Genomic DNA, 14,296 nt, shown 5'->3' with positions numbered 1-14,296 from the left:
GAACTTATTTAGAAACTTCTATTCTTGGTTTCACTCTCATCTTCTGTCTTTCACCCCATCTTAAGCAGGTCTCATTTCCTTCACCAGTCAGTGTGTCTACACCTTCTTCACCATTCCTCTTCCTCCGAATGCTTCTTCCATCCTCGTTTTACCCACTTTGCCCTCCCTCCCTCTCTGTTTATCTAAGCACTTTCACGGTCACTGCTTTGGAATCCCAGGAGTCTAAACTGCCCCCTTCCCTCTCCCTTCCCACCATCACAGCAGATCCACGCTTCTCTCTCCCTCTCCATCTTTTTCCGTCACAACGGTTAAGATTCATATCGCTCTGTGTGTCGGGGGTATGGAGGGTCCCCTTTATTTCCCCTCAAGGCAGCCAGCTTTGTCCTGTTCTAGTCACGCACAGCCACCCACCCTGCCCCACCCTGCCCCTCACACTCATGAACACATATTCCCACCAGGGGTAGGACACTTACAGAGCCCGATACAATCAAAAGAGCCGAGAACAAAAATACTACATTATTGCCAAGTCTGCATGGGGTTTCGGCTAGGGTTTGGATAAGACTGTTGAATATGTTTTATTAAACTGAGCATATACAGCATTTTTAGCTCAAGTACATGAGCTTGAGAGTGTGAAATAAAAATTTATACTCTTGACACTTAGCTTGATTTAAAAGTCTGCCTTGAAGCCGGATGCCTCTGAATTTCTTAGAGGGGCCAGTTGTGTTCCACAACACTGATGAAAGGTTCAGACACAATAAGAGGAGGGGTGGTGGTGGTGGTGAGGATTTAGGAGCAGAAAGGAAGGAAATGGTGAGGGTCAAGAGAAGCGGTGCAGACGCCAGGCTAACGTGGTGCTAATAACAGCCTGGCATTGGACTGGGATTAACTGATTAACTTGGGATTAAAGATGACTGGTCGCTACTTTAAGTAATGAACCAGAATGACCCAAAATTACAAGATTAACACACAGGAGGCATGGTATGTGTGACTGTGGGTGAGTGTTCTTTGTTTCTTAACAGCAAAGCGACACGCGCTGCGACAAATACTACAAAAACTCACTTGTTTAGGTGTTAATTATGAACCTTTGATGAAGAACAACAAGGCCCTCACCAAATTTCCATTCTGCAGGCAAATCCATCACATCGATAAATGCAATAAACAAACGCAGCGAGTGAGTGATTTTGCGGCTTTTATGACTAGGCATTTGTCACCGGGTGTATTTTAGGGGAACGCACAGATTAATTCTGCGATCATAAACGCGCAGCATCTGCTACAGTGTTTTGAGAAGCGCACCGTGCACAAGAACTCCATTTCCAGCTGAATAGGGGAGCAATGAGATTCATGAGTTCTACTGCTACAAGGCCACAACTATGGAGATTTGGGACAAAGCTATTTCCATCCATTCAGCACAAAACGCAACCACCATTCCCGATACTCCTAGACTATCAACGATTCAAAAAAATAAAAGTTTACTTAAAGGATTAAAGAAAACACAAGTTAAGCCCTTAAAAAACTAAGTGGCGGATAAAGCATAACTAAAATTGAGCTGGTTTTCACAGTATTTCCCCCCCCACGCTATGCACAGTAACACAACATGGCGAGATACCAAACTAATAACACACAGATTATTAAGAGATACATATGTGCTTGTGCACATTTAAAAAGTGAACACAGTAGGGGGTTAACCGATGGCAATTATATAGCTACAATTACATAGAGTTGATCAAATAAGGAATTCTGAAAAATAAAGCCCACATTTCCTTGAACTCATAAATAAAAGATCTCATTGGAACAAAATGTTGAGGAAAGAGGTGGAAAAAAGGAACAAGGGAGAGAAAAATAGCAGTCAGAGTACCAGGAGACAAGCATCAAGCTGTGCATCACTGCACCCCCCCTCCCCCCCAAAAAAAATCATGTGGTACAGGTTATTGCAACAACAAAAGCAAATCTTGTCTGCATGCACGCACATGCCCCCCCCCCAAAAAAAACAAACAAACAAACAAACAACAAAACAAAACAGAACAAAAACCATATCTTCATCTTAGTGAAGTCCTCAAAGAATTGCTGGTGTTTATTTCTTTAATAAGCATGTGTTATTATATTATGTCTCGGTGGCAATCAGGTAAAGACTGTAGCGCAAACTGAAAGCAGCGTCAGGTCTAAACGCAGCGTGGTCCCTACGTGGCTTCTCCCCAGAGTCCGAGCATCCATGAGCGAGCGTATATGCAGGCAGGGTGACGGTAGCGTGTGTGAGCCTCTCTACGACACCTGTATACATGGCTGCGTCACGGTGAGTGTGTGAGTAAGCCCCTGTGTGTGTGTGTGTGGAGGGAGGGGTGGAGAGAGGGTTTGCTCCTCACGCCTTCTTGTGACAGTGATAGTAATACCTGCTGACATCCTTTCTTCCCTCTCTCCCTCTCTCCTCATCCCTCCATCCCTGGGGGCCTCCCTGAGCTGTTTTGGGAGTTGAAATCTGTTGACTCTTTCACTACCATCGTCTCCTTAACGCACTCTCCATCCCTCACTTTTCTCCACTGCAGGTCTAATGTTTTTACCATCTCTCGGGGCTGACGAAAAAAAAAAAATGAAGCAGGCAAGGCAGCGTGTATATTCATTTGTGGTGTGTGTGGCAGCGCAAAGAGAAACAGAAGCGAAATGTTTCTGCACGCGTTTTACATCACTGGGGGGAGCGCTGCACAGTATGCTGTGCTACCACACTTCTGGGAGGCAATACCAAAATAATATTAGTTTTTGTTCCACCATGGAAAAGTCTCCTAAAAATAAATAAATTAATAATACAGAAGAGTCATAATATCAACACAGCACAACATTTGTCATGTGATCTATCTGGAAATCTCAAAGGACGGGATAAAAAGCGGCTTTAGGAAATAGGAATACTTGTGTATGTGTAGCTGAAAGTGTTACTCGAAACTTTTCTGTAACAACTATAAAAAGAGAACAAAAATGAAACATACACCCCATAAGTACACACACATGTTCACACCCCTTTACATATCTTTTTAAATCTAAGGATTTCTTTGTTGTGTGTAGATAAAGTGTACACAGCCACACCTATAGCTTTAAAAAAAAAAAAAATCCTTTATACACACCACCAGAATACATAATTGCTAATACTTATCAAAAAGCTGCGAGTTAGCAGCTTGCACAAAACATTCCCCGTAATCAGAATATGGGAATTTATGCTATTCTGTGCTTTTAAGCATTTTCCTCACACATTCTGTAACAGAATTCATTTTTATATAAAAGAAAATTATTTTAAATCCTCCATTATACACCCCCCACGACAGAACGCCAGAGTGCCTTATTATTATTACATCAAGCACATTTATGATATTTCCCCAAATCGTAATAAATGTAGCTTAAAAGCACCACTTCGCAGACACTTTGTGACAGGTGAAAGAGAGGATTTAAACCTGAGACAGATTTGTGGGGCTCTTTACTTTAATCCAGTGACACACTGCAGCGTTAAAATCAAACACATGAATATTAAGACTTTTAAAAAGACATCAAGCCCATAGACCTCTACTCCTCTACTGGTTACGTGACACATGAGAGAAGCACTCCTGAAGTCGCAGATTTATGATGAAAACACAAAAGTTGTCCGCTAACAAGGCAAAAAGTTAGAGTTTTGCAAGAAAAATGGCTGTCCTGTCTGCACCTGATGACTGTGACTCTCAATTAGTGACCAAAACAAGTGAGTCATTGCACGGAAATATGCACAAAGCACAGCTTTCACACACAAAAGCAGGAGCAATTTCTAGGAAACTGGCTTGGAGATTCTGTGTGAACATCTAAGCAATTATCAAGAAACACTTCTGGAGTGAATGTACTTAAGCATCTTTAAAGAATATAGAGATATGATGGCAAACATGTCTCAGTGCCCTCCTGGTAGTGAGGACCTTGTCTGGTACAATAATCCTGATTCCAGCTACAGCCTTTTGCTTTGCCTCGGTCAATACTAATTCAATTTCTGTCAGCGGGAATTCCCAAGTTGCCTCTTGGCAGGATCTCTGAGCCGAGAGAAAGAGTACAGCGAGAGGCTATAGGTACATGCGGACGCGTTTCTGCCTGCACGCGTAATAAAATGAGAATGAAATATTCGAAAATGCACATATGGGCCAAACAGCGAGCAGATTGCTTTGTTTTGGTCAAGCTCAGAGTGACGGCGTTTCCCACAGTTTACAAATTCTTGCGTGCCAATTTAATTGGCGTTTTGTACGTCAAAGGACTACACAGCTCGCCTGACACTTACAACAATGACATCTCATTGTGTGTCGTGAATGAATGAATGCGCTCCTGCTCAGTGCTCACCAACAGCCCTTAACCACCATAACCACCCTCTTCACACACATGCGCCACAGCAGCCATTTTGTGCCAAAGCTGGGCTGCACCGTGCCAACTGAGCTGCAGACATCACTGAACCTCATTTCATTCCACAGCTGTTCCACCCCACTTGGAGACATTCACACAATGCAACTTATTACAGCTTAATGCAACCTAATATTGATGTATGTGTGTACACAGAGAAACAGGGCAGCGTGGGGAGAGAAATTGGGAAAGAGATGGGTCCATATGCAGTCTAGCGATAATGCAAGAAGCCGGCGATAATATCTGGGTGTTAAATTGGTATCGATTGACTAAATATCCTGACCAGGAGGAGAGAGCGGCCGTCCTTTCATGCTTGTACACCATGTCTGCTCCGACTGCTCCAAGCTGCACTGTGACTATCTGATCCATTTTAATACAGACATCCTCACTGCTAGGCCCCAAACCTCATTTTCAGCACAGTGTGCTCGAGTCTTCCTATGCATGTGTATCTCAGCGTTCACTTCAAATGCAAAGATTAGTTTTGTCGTGCAACGATTATGCTGGTTTCATTCTAAGGTATATCACTAAACAGTGAAATAGAGGATTACTGATTTCACACAGATGTACACATGAAAGGTGAGGGAAGCAGTGTGGTAGATACCTCTAAATATTTCTGGAAAGACTTGCTGGAGATAGTTAGGCCATGTGGCATTTCAAAGTTGCACAATACTCTTATTTGCAAGCCCCACCTTAAAAAAAGCCAAGCATCCACAGACAATACTACGCCTTTTTCCTCGAACACTTTAGTCACACCTAAAATCAACTAACGAGTGGAAACAAAACAATGACCTATTTAGATGCGAGGCTGTTGGTAAATGTTCCCACAGCTACATACTGCTGACCGGAACAGACGATTTTTCCTGTTAAACCATTTTCACTACTTGCTGTGAGATGAAGGGAAGTTTGGAGAAAAGTTAAAAAAAAAAAAAAAGATAGACAAAAGCACCTCCAACCCCCCCCCCCCAAAAAAAGAAAAACAACCCAGATGAATTATGTGCAAGATCAGAAATGAATCAAAGCCTTGAGTGGTTTAATGGGGCTGGGTATCCTCGTGCATTTCTGGGTTTTGTTTTTACAGAACTTACACTTATCACACTGCATCTCTTCAAGGAAACAAAGACTTCCCTTTTACGCTAACCAGCCAGTAAGAGCCACAAGCTTGCACGCACAGACACACACACACAGGCACGCACACACCTCTGACAGAGCTATTGTTCCAGTGAAATGAACTTCAACCAACAACAACGACGACACCCAACGTCAATTCTCAGGCATTCAAATCACTAAAAATCACTGCCTTGCATTGTTTTCTGACAGAGATGAAGAAGCTCGAGTGTACACAGAAGTTAACTCAACCACAGTTTACCTCCAGATAATAGACTCGATACCACAAACAAACAGACAAAGCGCATTTACAAAGACAGATAACGCACACAATTGCACTCGCAAAGGCGGTTCTATATCTGCACAGACCACAGCGCAGCAGCGAAGTCAGACAATAGGCACTGACACAGAGAAGGGAGAGAGACACTGATGCAGCTATGACAGATGAGAAAGAGAGAGAGACATGAAGTGATATTCAGAGAACGAGGAAGAGAGTGTGTGTGTGTGTGTGTGTGTGTGTGTGTGTGTGTGTGTGTGTGTGTGTGTGTGTGTGTGTGTGTGTGTGTGAGTGTGAGTGAGAGAGGGGGACTGCTTTGTTAGCAGGACCGGGAATAAAGTGGTAATTACCTCACTGTGGGTTTGTTGATTATAGTTCAGCCAGGTTCTCCATGTTAATCATTTACCAGGGGAAGATAGAGATTAGTACATAGACAGACACAGAGAGAAGAGAAAGCAATCCGAGGAACGTATTCATTTGCATGTCCAATCTACAGAGGGGTAATAGATGCAGACAGATCGCTGGATGAAGGAATAAAATAACGAGAAGAAAGAAATCAGTCTAAAAGTGCAATCATCATCCTTGACAAGACACAATTACAACTTATCTGCTTTTATTTTACTGTATATTGCATGCGTCTGTTTGTGCAATCCCACAGATCAGTTACGTGTGTGTGTGTACGTGAGTGCAGCTATGGTATGCAGAATGTGATTTACTTTGGTATTTAAACTGGATCATTCACAAGTGCACACAGACGGAAATGATGCATAAACAGAGCAGAGATTACACGGAGGACTTATGAGGGCAGCTTTCAATAAAGATACAGAAAACCAATACAAATATTCATCACCTCATGCCCCGTTTAAACATGCTTCACTGGCTTAGAGCTCACCCTAGGTCTTTGTGTGAGCGGGTGAGAGACGGGGGGAGAAAGAAAGAAAGAAAAAAAAAAGAGAGGGAGCGCGAGAGCTCAGAGGGGTCTGGTCTGATGTTTTATAAAGATTAAGTTTGTGTCCAAACTTTCAGAGTGAGTTCAAGTCTGAGCAAGTGAGGATGCAGGTAAGGAAAACTGGTTACGATGTTTCTGTCGCGGGTTTTAAATGTTAATGTCATTTACAATTAAAACTACGCTTGTCTGCCTCTACGCAAATTCAGAAACAAAAAAATTGGGGTGCGGAGAAAGCAAAGGAGCTGGCACGCAGAGACTGAAGCTTGAGCTGTGATCCAGGGGAACTGTTGCAACAAGTTTTCATCCTCTCCGGGCAGATAGGAGGGAAAGCAATAGTACAAGTGAGTGCCAAGAACCAGAAAATGGAGTAGGTGATTAAAGCTCCAGGTATGGGTGACATTTATTCTCGTTACAGATGTATGAGCAGCCCAATCTTTCAAGCCATTTCTTGTCCCCCAAGAAGTGTAATTCAATCCCTAAAGTTTTGATGCTTTGAGTAAACTTCCTGACGGCTCCTGAGCGAATTTATGAGGATTCATGCAGCGCAAAAAGCAGACACAGCTGTATCTGCAAATAGGCTGGTCAACGTGTTTGGCCCAACAGGTTTAAAAGCTCTCCGTGGAACACAAGAAGAAGCTGAATACACCAATAAACCAGTCTGAGCTTGTGGCTCAGGGGGGAGCTAAGGTAAACTGTCAGCACTCACAAATACACACACACTCAAGCTTTGAGCACTGGGGTTATATTATTATACTAACCTTTAACTGCTCCAGGAAGTAAAAAATAATTTCTCTTCTAATAAGGAACTATTGCTCTGAGAGAGACACGGTTATAAAATGGAGAGCGATCGTAAACCGTGTTCATAAAAAATCATAAAAGAGGGCGATCGAACCACTGGAGCCCCACAAAAGAAAGAGGCAGGGGTATCCGATTCTGCAATGTTCAACGCCGACCCCGCAGTCAGTCTATCACTTTCATTTCAGAGCTTCATTTTTCAATATAGGGGGTGCTAAATGTGTGCCAGTTAAAGTGTTTCATTGAGCCTTTGTTACAAGCATATTAGCCAGCAAAGAACAGAGCAGTGAAGCCCTACAGTCTCCACTTCACTGCCCTTGCTTCATTAAAACTATAAATCTAGATGTTGTAGGGAAAGGTGAAGGCCAGAGATGGGATCCTGTCGTTCATATTAAAAAGAGTTCGTTTTTCCACCAGCTACGGTTGTTATAAGCAGCTTAAGCATTTGTTTTAAGCTAGTCTTTAGATGCTTTCCCAGATTCACATGTGACAGGAATAATGTTGCCATGAATACACTCAATCACTTATTGTTAGTTCATGAATGTGCAAAATACAATTTCTTACATTTCCAAAGAAGGTTGGTGCATGGGGTCAAATTTATTATCAATATTTTACCAATAAATCAAGCAAAGCCAGTTCTACACAAAACTATGAACTGTTTTTAGCTTGTAAAGCTATAGTGTTTACAACATTTACAGAGGAATGTTAGTGCGTATCTCAAGTCATGCGTCTGGCAACATGGAGAATGATGATCCAAGATTAACTCTCTTTAAGTCCCGTTTCATCAACTCCAAAAGAAAACGAGGCTTTTCTCTTACTTAGTATACCTCTGGTCACCATCTTTGACCTGCTGCTGGTTTTGTGTCGCCCAGGTAGCCCATAGATGATGGACTTACCAGAGCCATTTTAGCAAGAATCAAAGCACTGAAACTAAATCTCAGCCACAACAGTGAGCTGAAAGATGTTAAACAAGGCAATGTAGAATGGGAATGGATGAAATAACACAAAGTTATGCTGAAAATGTCAAAAAAAAAGAGGTTTTACACGGTTATTAATAACAGTTACACTGTAATCTGTTGCAGCACTGCGGACAAAAAAAAAGCAGGAAGCCAATCGTGGTTATTTTCTGACTGTCTGTGCTCAGAATGTCAGACGCAGTCTTTGGCTCTCTTATTGCTACGTTGATCCAACAAAATCACGGCTCTCGTGTCCCTGTGCTCCTCTTCCCCTCACCTGGCTGCATTTACAGGCCTCAGGACAACTTGGCTGGCTCGTTGGCTGGCAGCTAATAGAAAATATGGTATGGGAAAATGACTGAAGCTCAACTAATCACACAGCCAATATCCATCACTGGGCTGGAGGGAGTTGTGAGACATAAAGAGGAGAAGGAGGAGTGAGGGAGTGCAGACAAAAGATGAAAGGAGAAGGCTGTAACAAGGGAGGTAATGAAGAGAGAGGAGAGGAGAGGAGAGGAGAGGAGAGGAGAGGAGAGGAGAGGAGAGGAGAGGAGAGGAAAATCCTTGTGGTAAACCCAGGGGATTCTGGACTTGGTGCAGCATCACGGCACCACTGATAGCTTTGTGATTGGGTGGTGTTGCTGATGAGAGTGATTCTCTGCCACAGTGGGTTACTCTCCACCGTGATGCTGATGGCATTGTGATTGCGTGGTGTTGCAGCAGACTGTGTGGCCATGCCACAGGCTGTGACCATTCATCCCTGAATCTCTGGAGAACAAGAAGGTGCTTCCTAATCCTCAGTGTTTCTGTCCACCACATTTCTGTCAGATCCCAATTACATGACTGAGTTTTCCCCCACATGCACACACCGGGTATAACCTCCACTACAAGAGCCTGCCCCCTAGACAAAGGAGCTCTTGGGGAAATTAATAGTCCCAGGAGTCACATTTCTGTCAGATTTTGAGCATCTACAAATGTAAAATCATAAAGATAAAACAGTTACTGACAGAGCAGTCTCTGTGGCCAACGGCTAAGTAAAAAGGTCGTTCATCTGAAAGAGCGTTTGGGGACTCTGGCCTCTGAGAGAGCAAGAGTCTAGAAAAACGTGTAAGAGAGTCGCGAATGTGTTCTGGTGGGCAGTAGCCCGTCAGGCCCTGCAGGTCTCCCACCTCAAACCTTCAATTAGCAAGCACTGGAACACCTGGATCAGCAGGTGAGCCACACTCTGCCTGGCTAATGGCCCCAATCAACCCATTACACACACACAGCTTCCCCTTACCTGACTACATATTCGCTTATGCACAGCAGCACTTTAGACTTTAATATACACCTGTGTCCTGAGAATGCTATCTAGGGCACTATTCAGAACAAACACTTAGGAAGAAACCCTTACTTCTGCCTTTCTATAAGTAGCATAATCACTAACTCCAAGAAGCAGCAGACAGGTGAAAGCCACGGTTAGAGTGTGGTCAATATGATAAAGATAACTGGCTGCGGCAAGGAGGTGAGATCACTCAGGTCTCTCTCAAGTGGACCGAGGGTTCCACTGTACTCACAGAGTTGAGACTACTTGATTTAAAGGAAACAGCCTGATAGCTTTTGGTGCAGGTTTGACCTGCTTCCCTCCCTACTGCATTTAAGTAAACATTGACGTGAGCTGGTACATAGCTGAGATTCTTTTAAACAACTAAAGCCTGAGTCATTCACAAGGCATCATTAAAGATGTTGTGCAATGGCATGAAAGTGCAAGTTCAGACCAGCTATGTTTATTCTCACCTAAACTGGTAGATTAAACCAAATCTGGACCCCTTAACAGTGAACATTTATTTGGTCACTAGTGATGAAAATAAAACAGCCTTCTCGTTTTGTACCAAGAGAAGCGTCATTACGCGCACAGACTCCCCCTCCTCACCTTGTGTTTGTAGAGTTCCAAAACACGGTGTGCCTTTTGGCCACAACAGCTGATATTATATTGAAGAAGACAATCGTAGCTTTCCAAGCAGGCGGAGTTCCGAGTGTCCACAGCAAGGTGCCCATCCTGGCCGCTGCGGAAAGGTTCTGCACCGGCTGGGAGTGGTGCGCAAAATCAGGTGACGAGACCCCACGCAAAGGAGCTCCGCGAACAACTTTCTTCAGGAGCTTCAGCAACTCATGAACAAACTCACACTTTAGCGTCAACTGCTGCTGCAGCTTCCCATGATGCAACAACGTGAAGTGATGTCCCTCACAAAAAAAAGTTAACAATTACAGGCTGCAAAGAAGGTGTGCACCACCACAGAGAAACGTTGCTGAGCGCGTCTCCACACTGCGCATCGTGGTTTAAGAGTGAGCGCTAGTCACTGTAATGACTTTAAAAAAAAAAGACTGACTTTAAAGCTTGGGGATTCGAGTACAGTAATAGGGCAGAATATAAATTTAAACTGTCAGATGGTTTGGCAGCAACAGGCTACGGAACGCTGGAAGGGCGGATGCGCTGGGCCGAGGGCGGTGCCGGGGAAACTTTAGGCCAATCACTCAACAAGGGTGTGGCCATGTTATTGTACTGCAGCGCAAAGTTAAATCCTTGGGAGGTGCGCCCACTGGTGTGGGGAGACAGATTGTCACTGTTCCAGTTTTTCAGGAAAACCTGGGTTCTTCTTAGTGGACCGAATAGTTTCACTTATTCAGTCTCATTACTCAGCAGCAAACACCACTTTTGTTGTTGGGTGTCTGCTCAAAGGTAAGCAGCTGACTGATACAAAAAGAAAGCGTCCTTTGTCCTCTCCTGAAATTTCTTTTCAGTCCTTATTGTACAGCCCCAAGTAGGCCAACACTGTATGGTGAAGTGGTGCATTCAAGTACCCAACACAGGATAACAGCAGGGAGCCACAGCATCTCCGTAACTGGTGTCTGCAAGAGCTACATTTAGTTCAACCACTCTTGGCTGGATGGTGTTTGTGTGTGTGTGTGTATGCTGTGATAAGTATTAATTCTCTGGTTGTTGTCAAACACCCCAGGGGAGGGTGTAGCGACAGTAATCACAACGCCTCCATGGGCGAAAGCCACTGGTGGTCCTCTCTAATTATCTGATTTTCCAAATGTGTGTGTGTGTGTGTGTGTGTGTGTGTGTGTGTGTGTGTGGGTCACACTAACTCAGCTGTTGGTTCAGTGCTATCACTCATCCAAAGTTACATTGATAGCTGTGTGCACATTTGGCTAGTTCCTTTTTTCTTGTCTTGCTTTCTGTGTCTTCTACCATGTGTGTGTCTGTCTCTGTGTGTGTGTGTGGCACTAGGACTCATTAGCTCACTTCCTGGAGGTCCTGATCATTAATTTCCCATGATGCCTCAGTGCTCCTGTGTGGCTAATTTGTCCCTGGTGAGCCAGCGCTCCCTCAGCAAACGTGGACCACAGAGGAGTAACTCACTCTGTGGGGGTCTCTCTCTCGCTCTTTCTCTCTCTCTGTTTGATTGATCTATAGGACCAGACAGTTCCTCACAAATTTTGCAATAGTGCCAGAGGTTAATAATACTTTGTGAAAATTCATTTTATTCTTCCACTCTTTCTCTGAAAAAATCTTTCTAATTTTCAATTTGGGAATGTCTTCTGAACATAAGAGTTTAAGGAGCCCTGCAGCTTACTCTTCTTTTGCACACTATAAATTGGCCCACTCCCTCCTTTTACTTGGATTAGATTGGAGAGAAAAATGGTCTCATTTACCTCATGGGACCACCAATTAAAATCGAGAGTTATGATACACTAATTTAAGAGACATGTTGATTGCATAGCTGATTAATTCTGCTACTACTAATCCTTCTTGTAACTCAACAGGCAGGAAAAGAACTTCTGGCAACAACTTTGTGTCCTCGTCTTCCTTAAATCTTGCTTTTCTTCCTCCCTTCTTTCCTATTTAATATTTGTCTCATGTTCTGTCTGTCTGCTATTCATCATTATCAGCACTCTTACCAAAATCCTTTACTTCTTTTTACCCCAGTCTCTATCCATCATCTGTCTCAATCTTCACTTTCATTGATCTTCTCATTACTGGCCAAATATATTTTTTCCTGTCTCTTGGCACAGTTTACTTCAGCAAACATTCTCTGTTATACACTAGTTCTTCATATATCGGGTAACCCTGTAGCTGAAATAACACTCTTATTTACTTAAGATTCCTAAACCCAATTTACACTCAAATCAGTGCCGATCAGATTGGAGTATAATTATCGCTCCCTGCTAAAAACTGGAAGAACATCCCAGCAACACAACATTAAAGGAACTCTGGAAATAACCAAAACTGACTGAACATTGAGCAGGAAATCATAATATTGCAGTATGTTTATACAAAGTTGTATACAGTACAGCAGGAAGGTTTCAAGTTTGTTAAAAACCAGTTCAGTAAGGCCTTTTGCGTGAAAGATTTCTGCCAGTGTTTGGGGTAAGTGTCATTTTTAATCGTTTATGTGCATGTTTGCAGCGCTGTTTGTGTTAGGAGAATTTATTTAGATGTGATTAGCATTTTTCCTCACATGCATTCATAGATACACTAGGTGAAAAACAAAGGGAAAGATGGTAAAGTCTTATTGAGGCCAAATCAAGTTTCCAGAATGAATTCACTGTTTATTTTTAAACAAACTACTCTTTCAACGGATATTAATTTGTTTGGTGTTTTGATGGAAAAAAACAGCATGTTTGATGTTTCATGACTTTTAATAACTCTTATTAACCCTTGAGTGACCACACGTGCTTAATATGGAAAAATCTGTGATTGTTCGCCCCCCGTGTCTGTAATTTTATATAGCACTGTGCAAAAGTGTGGAGCCACAAATTTCTGGATATTTTGCTAGGATAACAGGAAAAGGAGTGATTTATTGAAGCTTGTGCAAACATGCATGCAAATACAGCATATAAGGCAAAAAAACAAACAAACTCGAAAACCTCAGCACAACCTGAAACTTAGGGAAGTTTTCTCGTAATTTCTTTAAGTAGTCTTCAGGAAAAGTTTTCCAGGCTCATTTAAGGATATTCAAAGCTCTTCTTTGGATGTTGGCTGATTTAATTTCTATTCTCTGGCAAAATGATCCCAAACTGCTTCAATAATTTTGAGGTCTGGGCTCTAAGGAGGCCAATCAATGACTGATAGTGCTCCATTGTGTGTGTGGGGGATGGGGGTCAGGGTTTTTTTTTAAAAAGATGATTGTACTGTACTAAAAGTTTCCTTTTAGTACCAATAGTACCAACCAATTACTATTTCCCTATAGTAATTCATGGTGGGTCAAAAGCTGATGGTACTTTTCTGTGTTCAGAAGTCCATCATCTTCCGAACATGGAGGCCCAAACCATCACCTCTGGTGACCTTCTCTGTACATATGGATGATGATTTAACCTATACCGTCAAATATGGATTAATCACTCCATCAGACCTGTTGCCACTGATTTTCAGTCCTGTTCTTGTGTCGTTTGGCCTTGTCTTCCTGTTTACCTTCCTTATAAAAAGCTTCTTAACAAACCCCGTCTTACACTGAGACCATTACTGAGACTTCAGTTTCCCCCCCCTATTTTTGTAAGCACATGACTTTCAGATATGGCTTTTCTGTTCATAGTTTTTCTTTTCCTTTTAGGCATGCCACCTTTTTGCCACTATTTATGCCTGTCAGATTGTGTTAATTTGACAATTTTCATAGATTCAACTAAAAGAAATTGGAACAAATTACACCTTTTTACGACAGGCTGCCAATAACAAAGTCCCCTAAGATGCAGTTTAAAATTGGTTCTTTGCTAGGTTGTTTCTTATGTGCCGACACAACCCTGGTTAATCCCTTGAGTTAGGTGACTTTTTTATGCTAGAAT

The 14,296-nt window shown here is 42.7% G+C and overlaps 1 protein-coding gene across 3 annotated transcripts in view; it reads right to left on the bottom strand.

Annotated features, from left to right (window-relative positions):
- Positions 1 to 10,891, bottom strand: part of efna4 (ephrin A4) — a 35,386-nt gene extending 24,495 nt beyond the window's left edge. For all 3 annotated transcript variants that reach the window (XM_086311729.1, XM_086311728.1, XM_086311726.1), the window contains exon 1: positions 10,383 to 10,891. In XM_086311729.1, the coding sequence (XP_086167855.1) occupies positions 10,383 to 10,507 (125 nt within the window). In that variant the 5' untranslated portion in view covers positions 10,508 to 10,891. The remainder of the gene's footprint in view (positions 1 to 10,382) is intronic.
- Between the last annotated feature and the right edge of the window lie 3,405 nt (positions 10,892 to 14,296).

Source organism: Aulonocara sp. 'chitande type north' Nkhata Bay, linkage group LG11, assembly GCF_057382095.1.
Source record: "Aulonocara sp. 'chitande type north' Nkhata Bay isolate Kocher_YH1m ecotype deep benthic linkage group LG11, A_spYH_male_GT1.1, whole genome shotgun sequence".
NCBI lineage: Eukaryota > Metazoa > Chordata > Actinopteri > Cichliformes > Cichlidae > Aulonocara > Aulonocara sp. 'chitande type north' Nkhata Bay.
The sequence above is the reverse complement of the archived record's forward strand: the minus strand, read 5'-3'. Positions and strand labels throughout refer to the sequence as shown.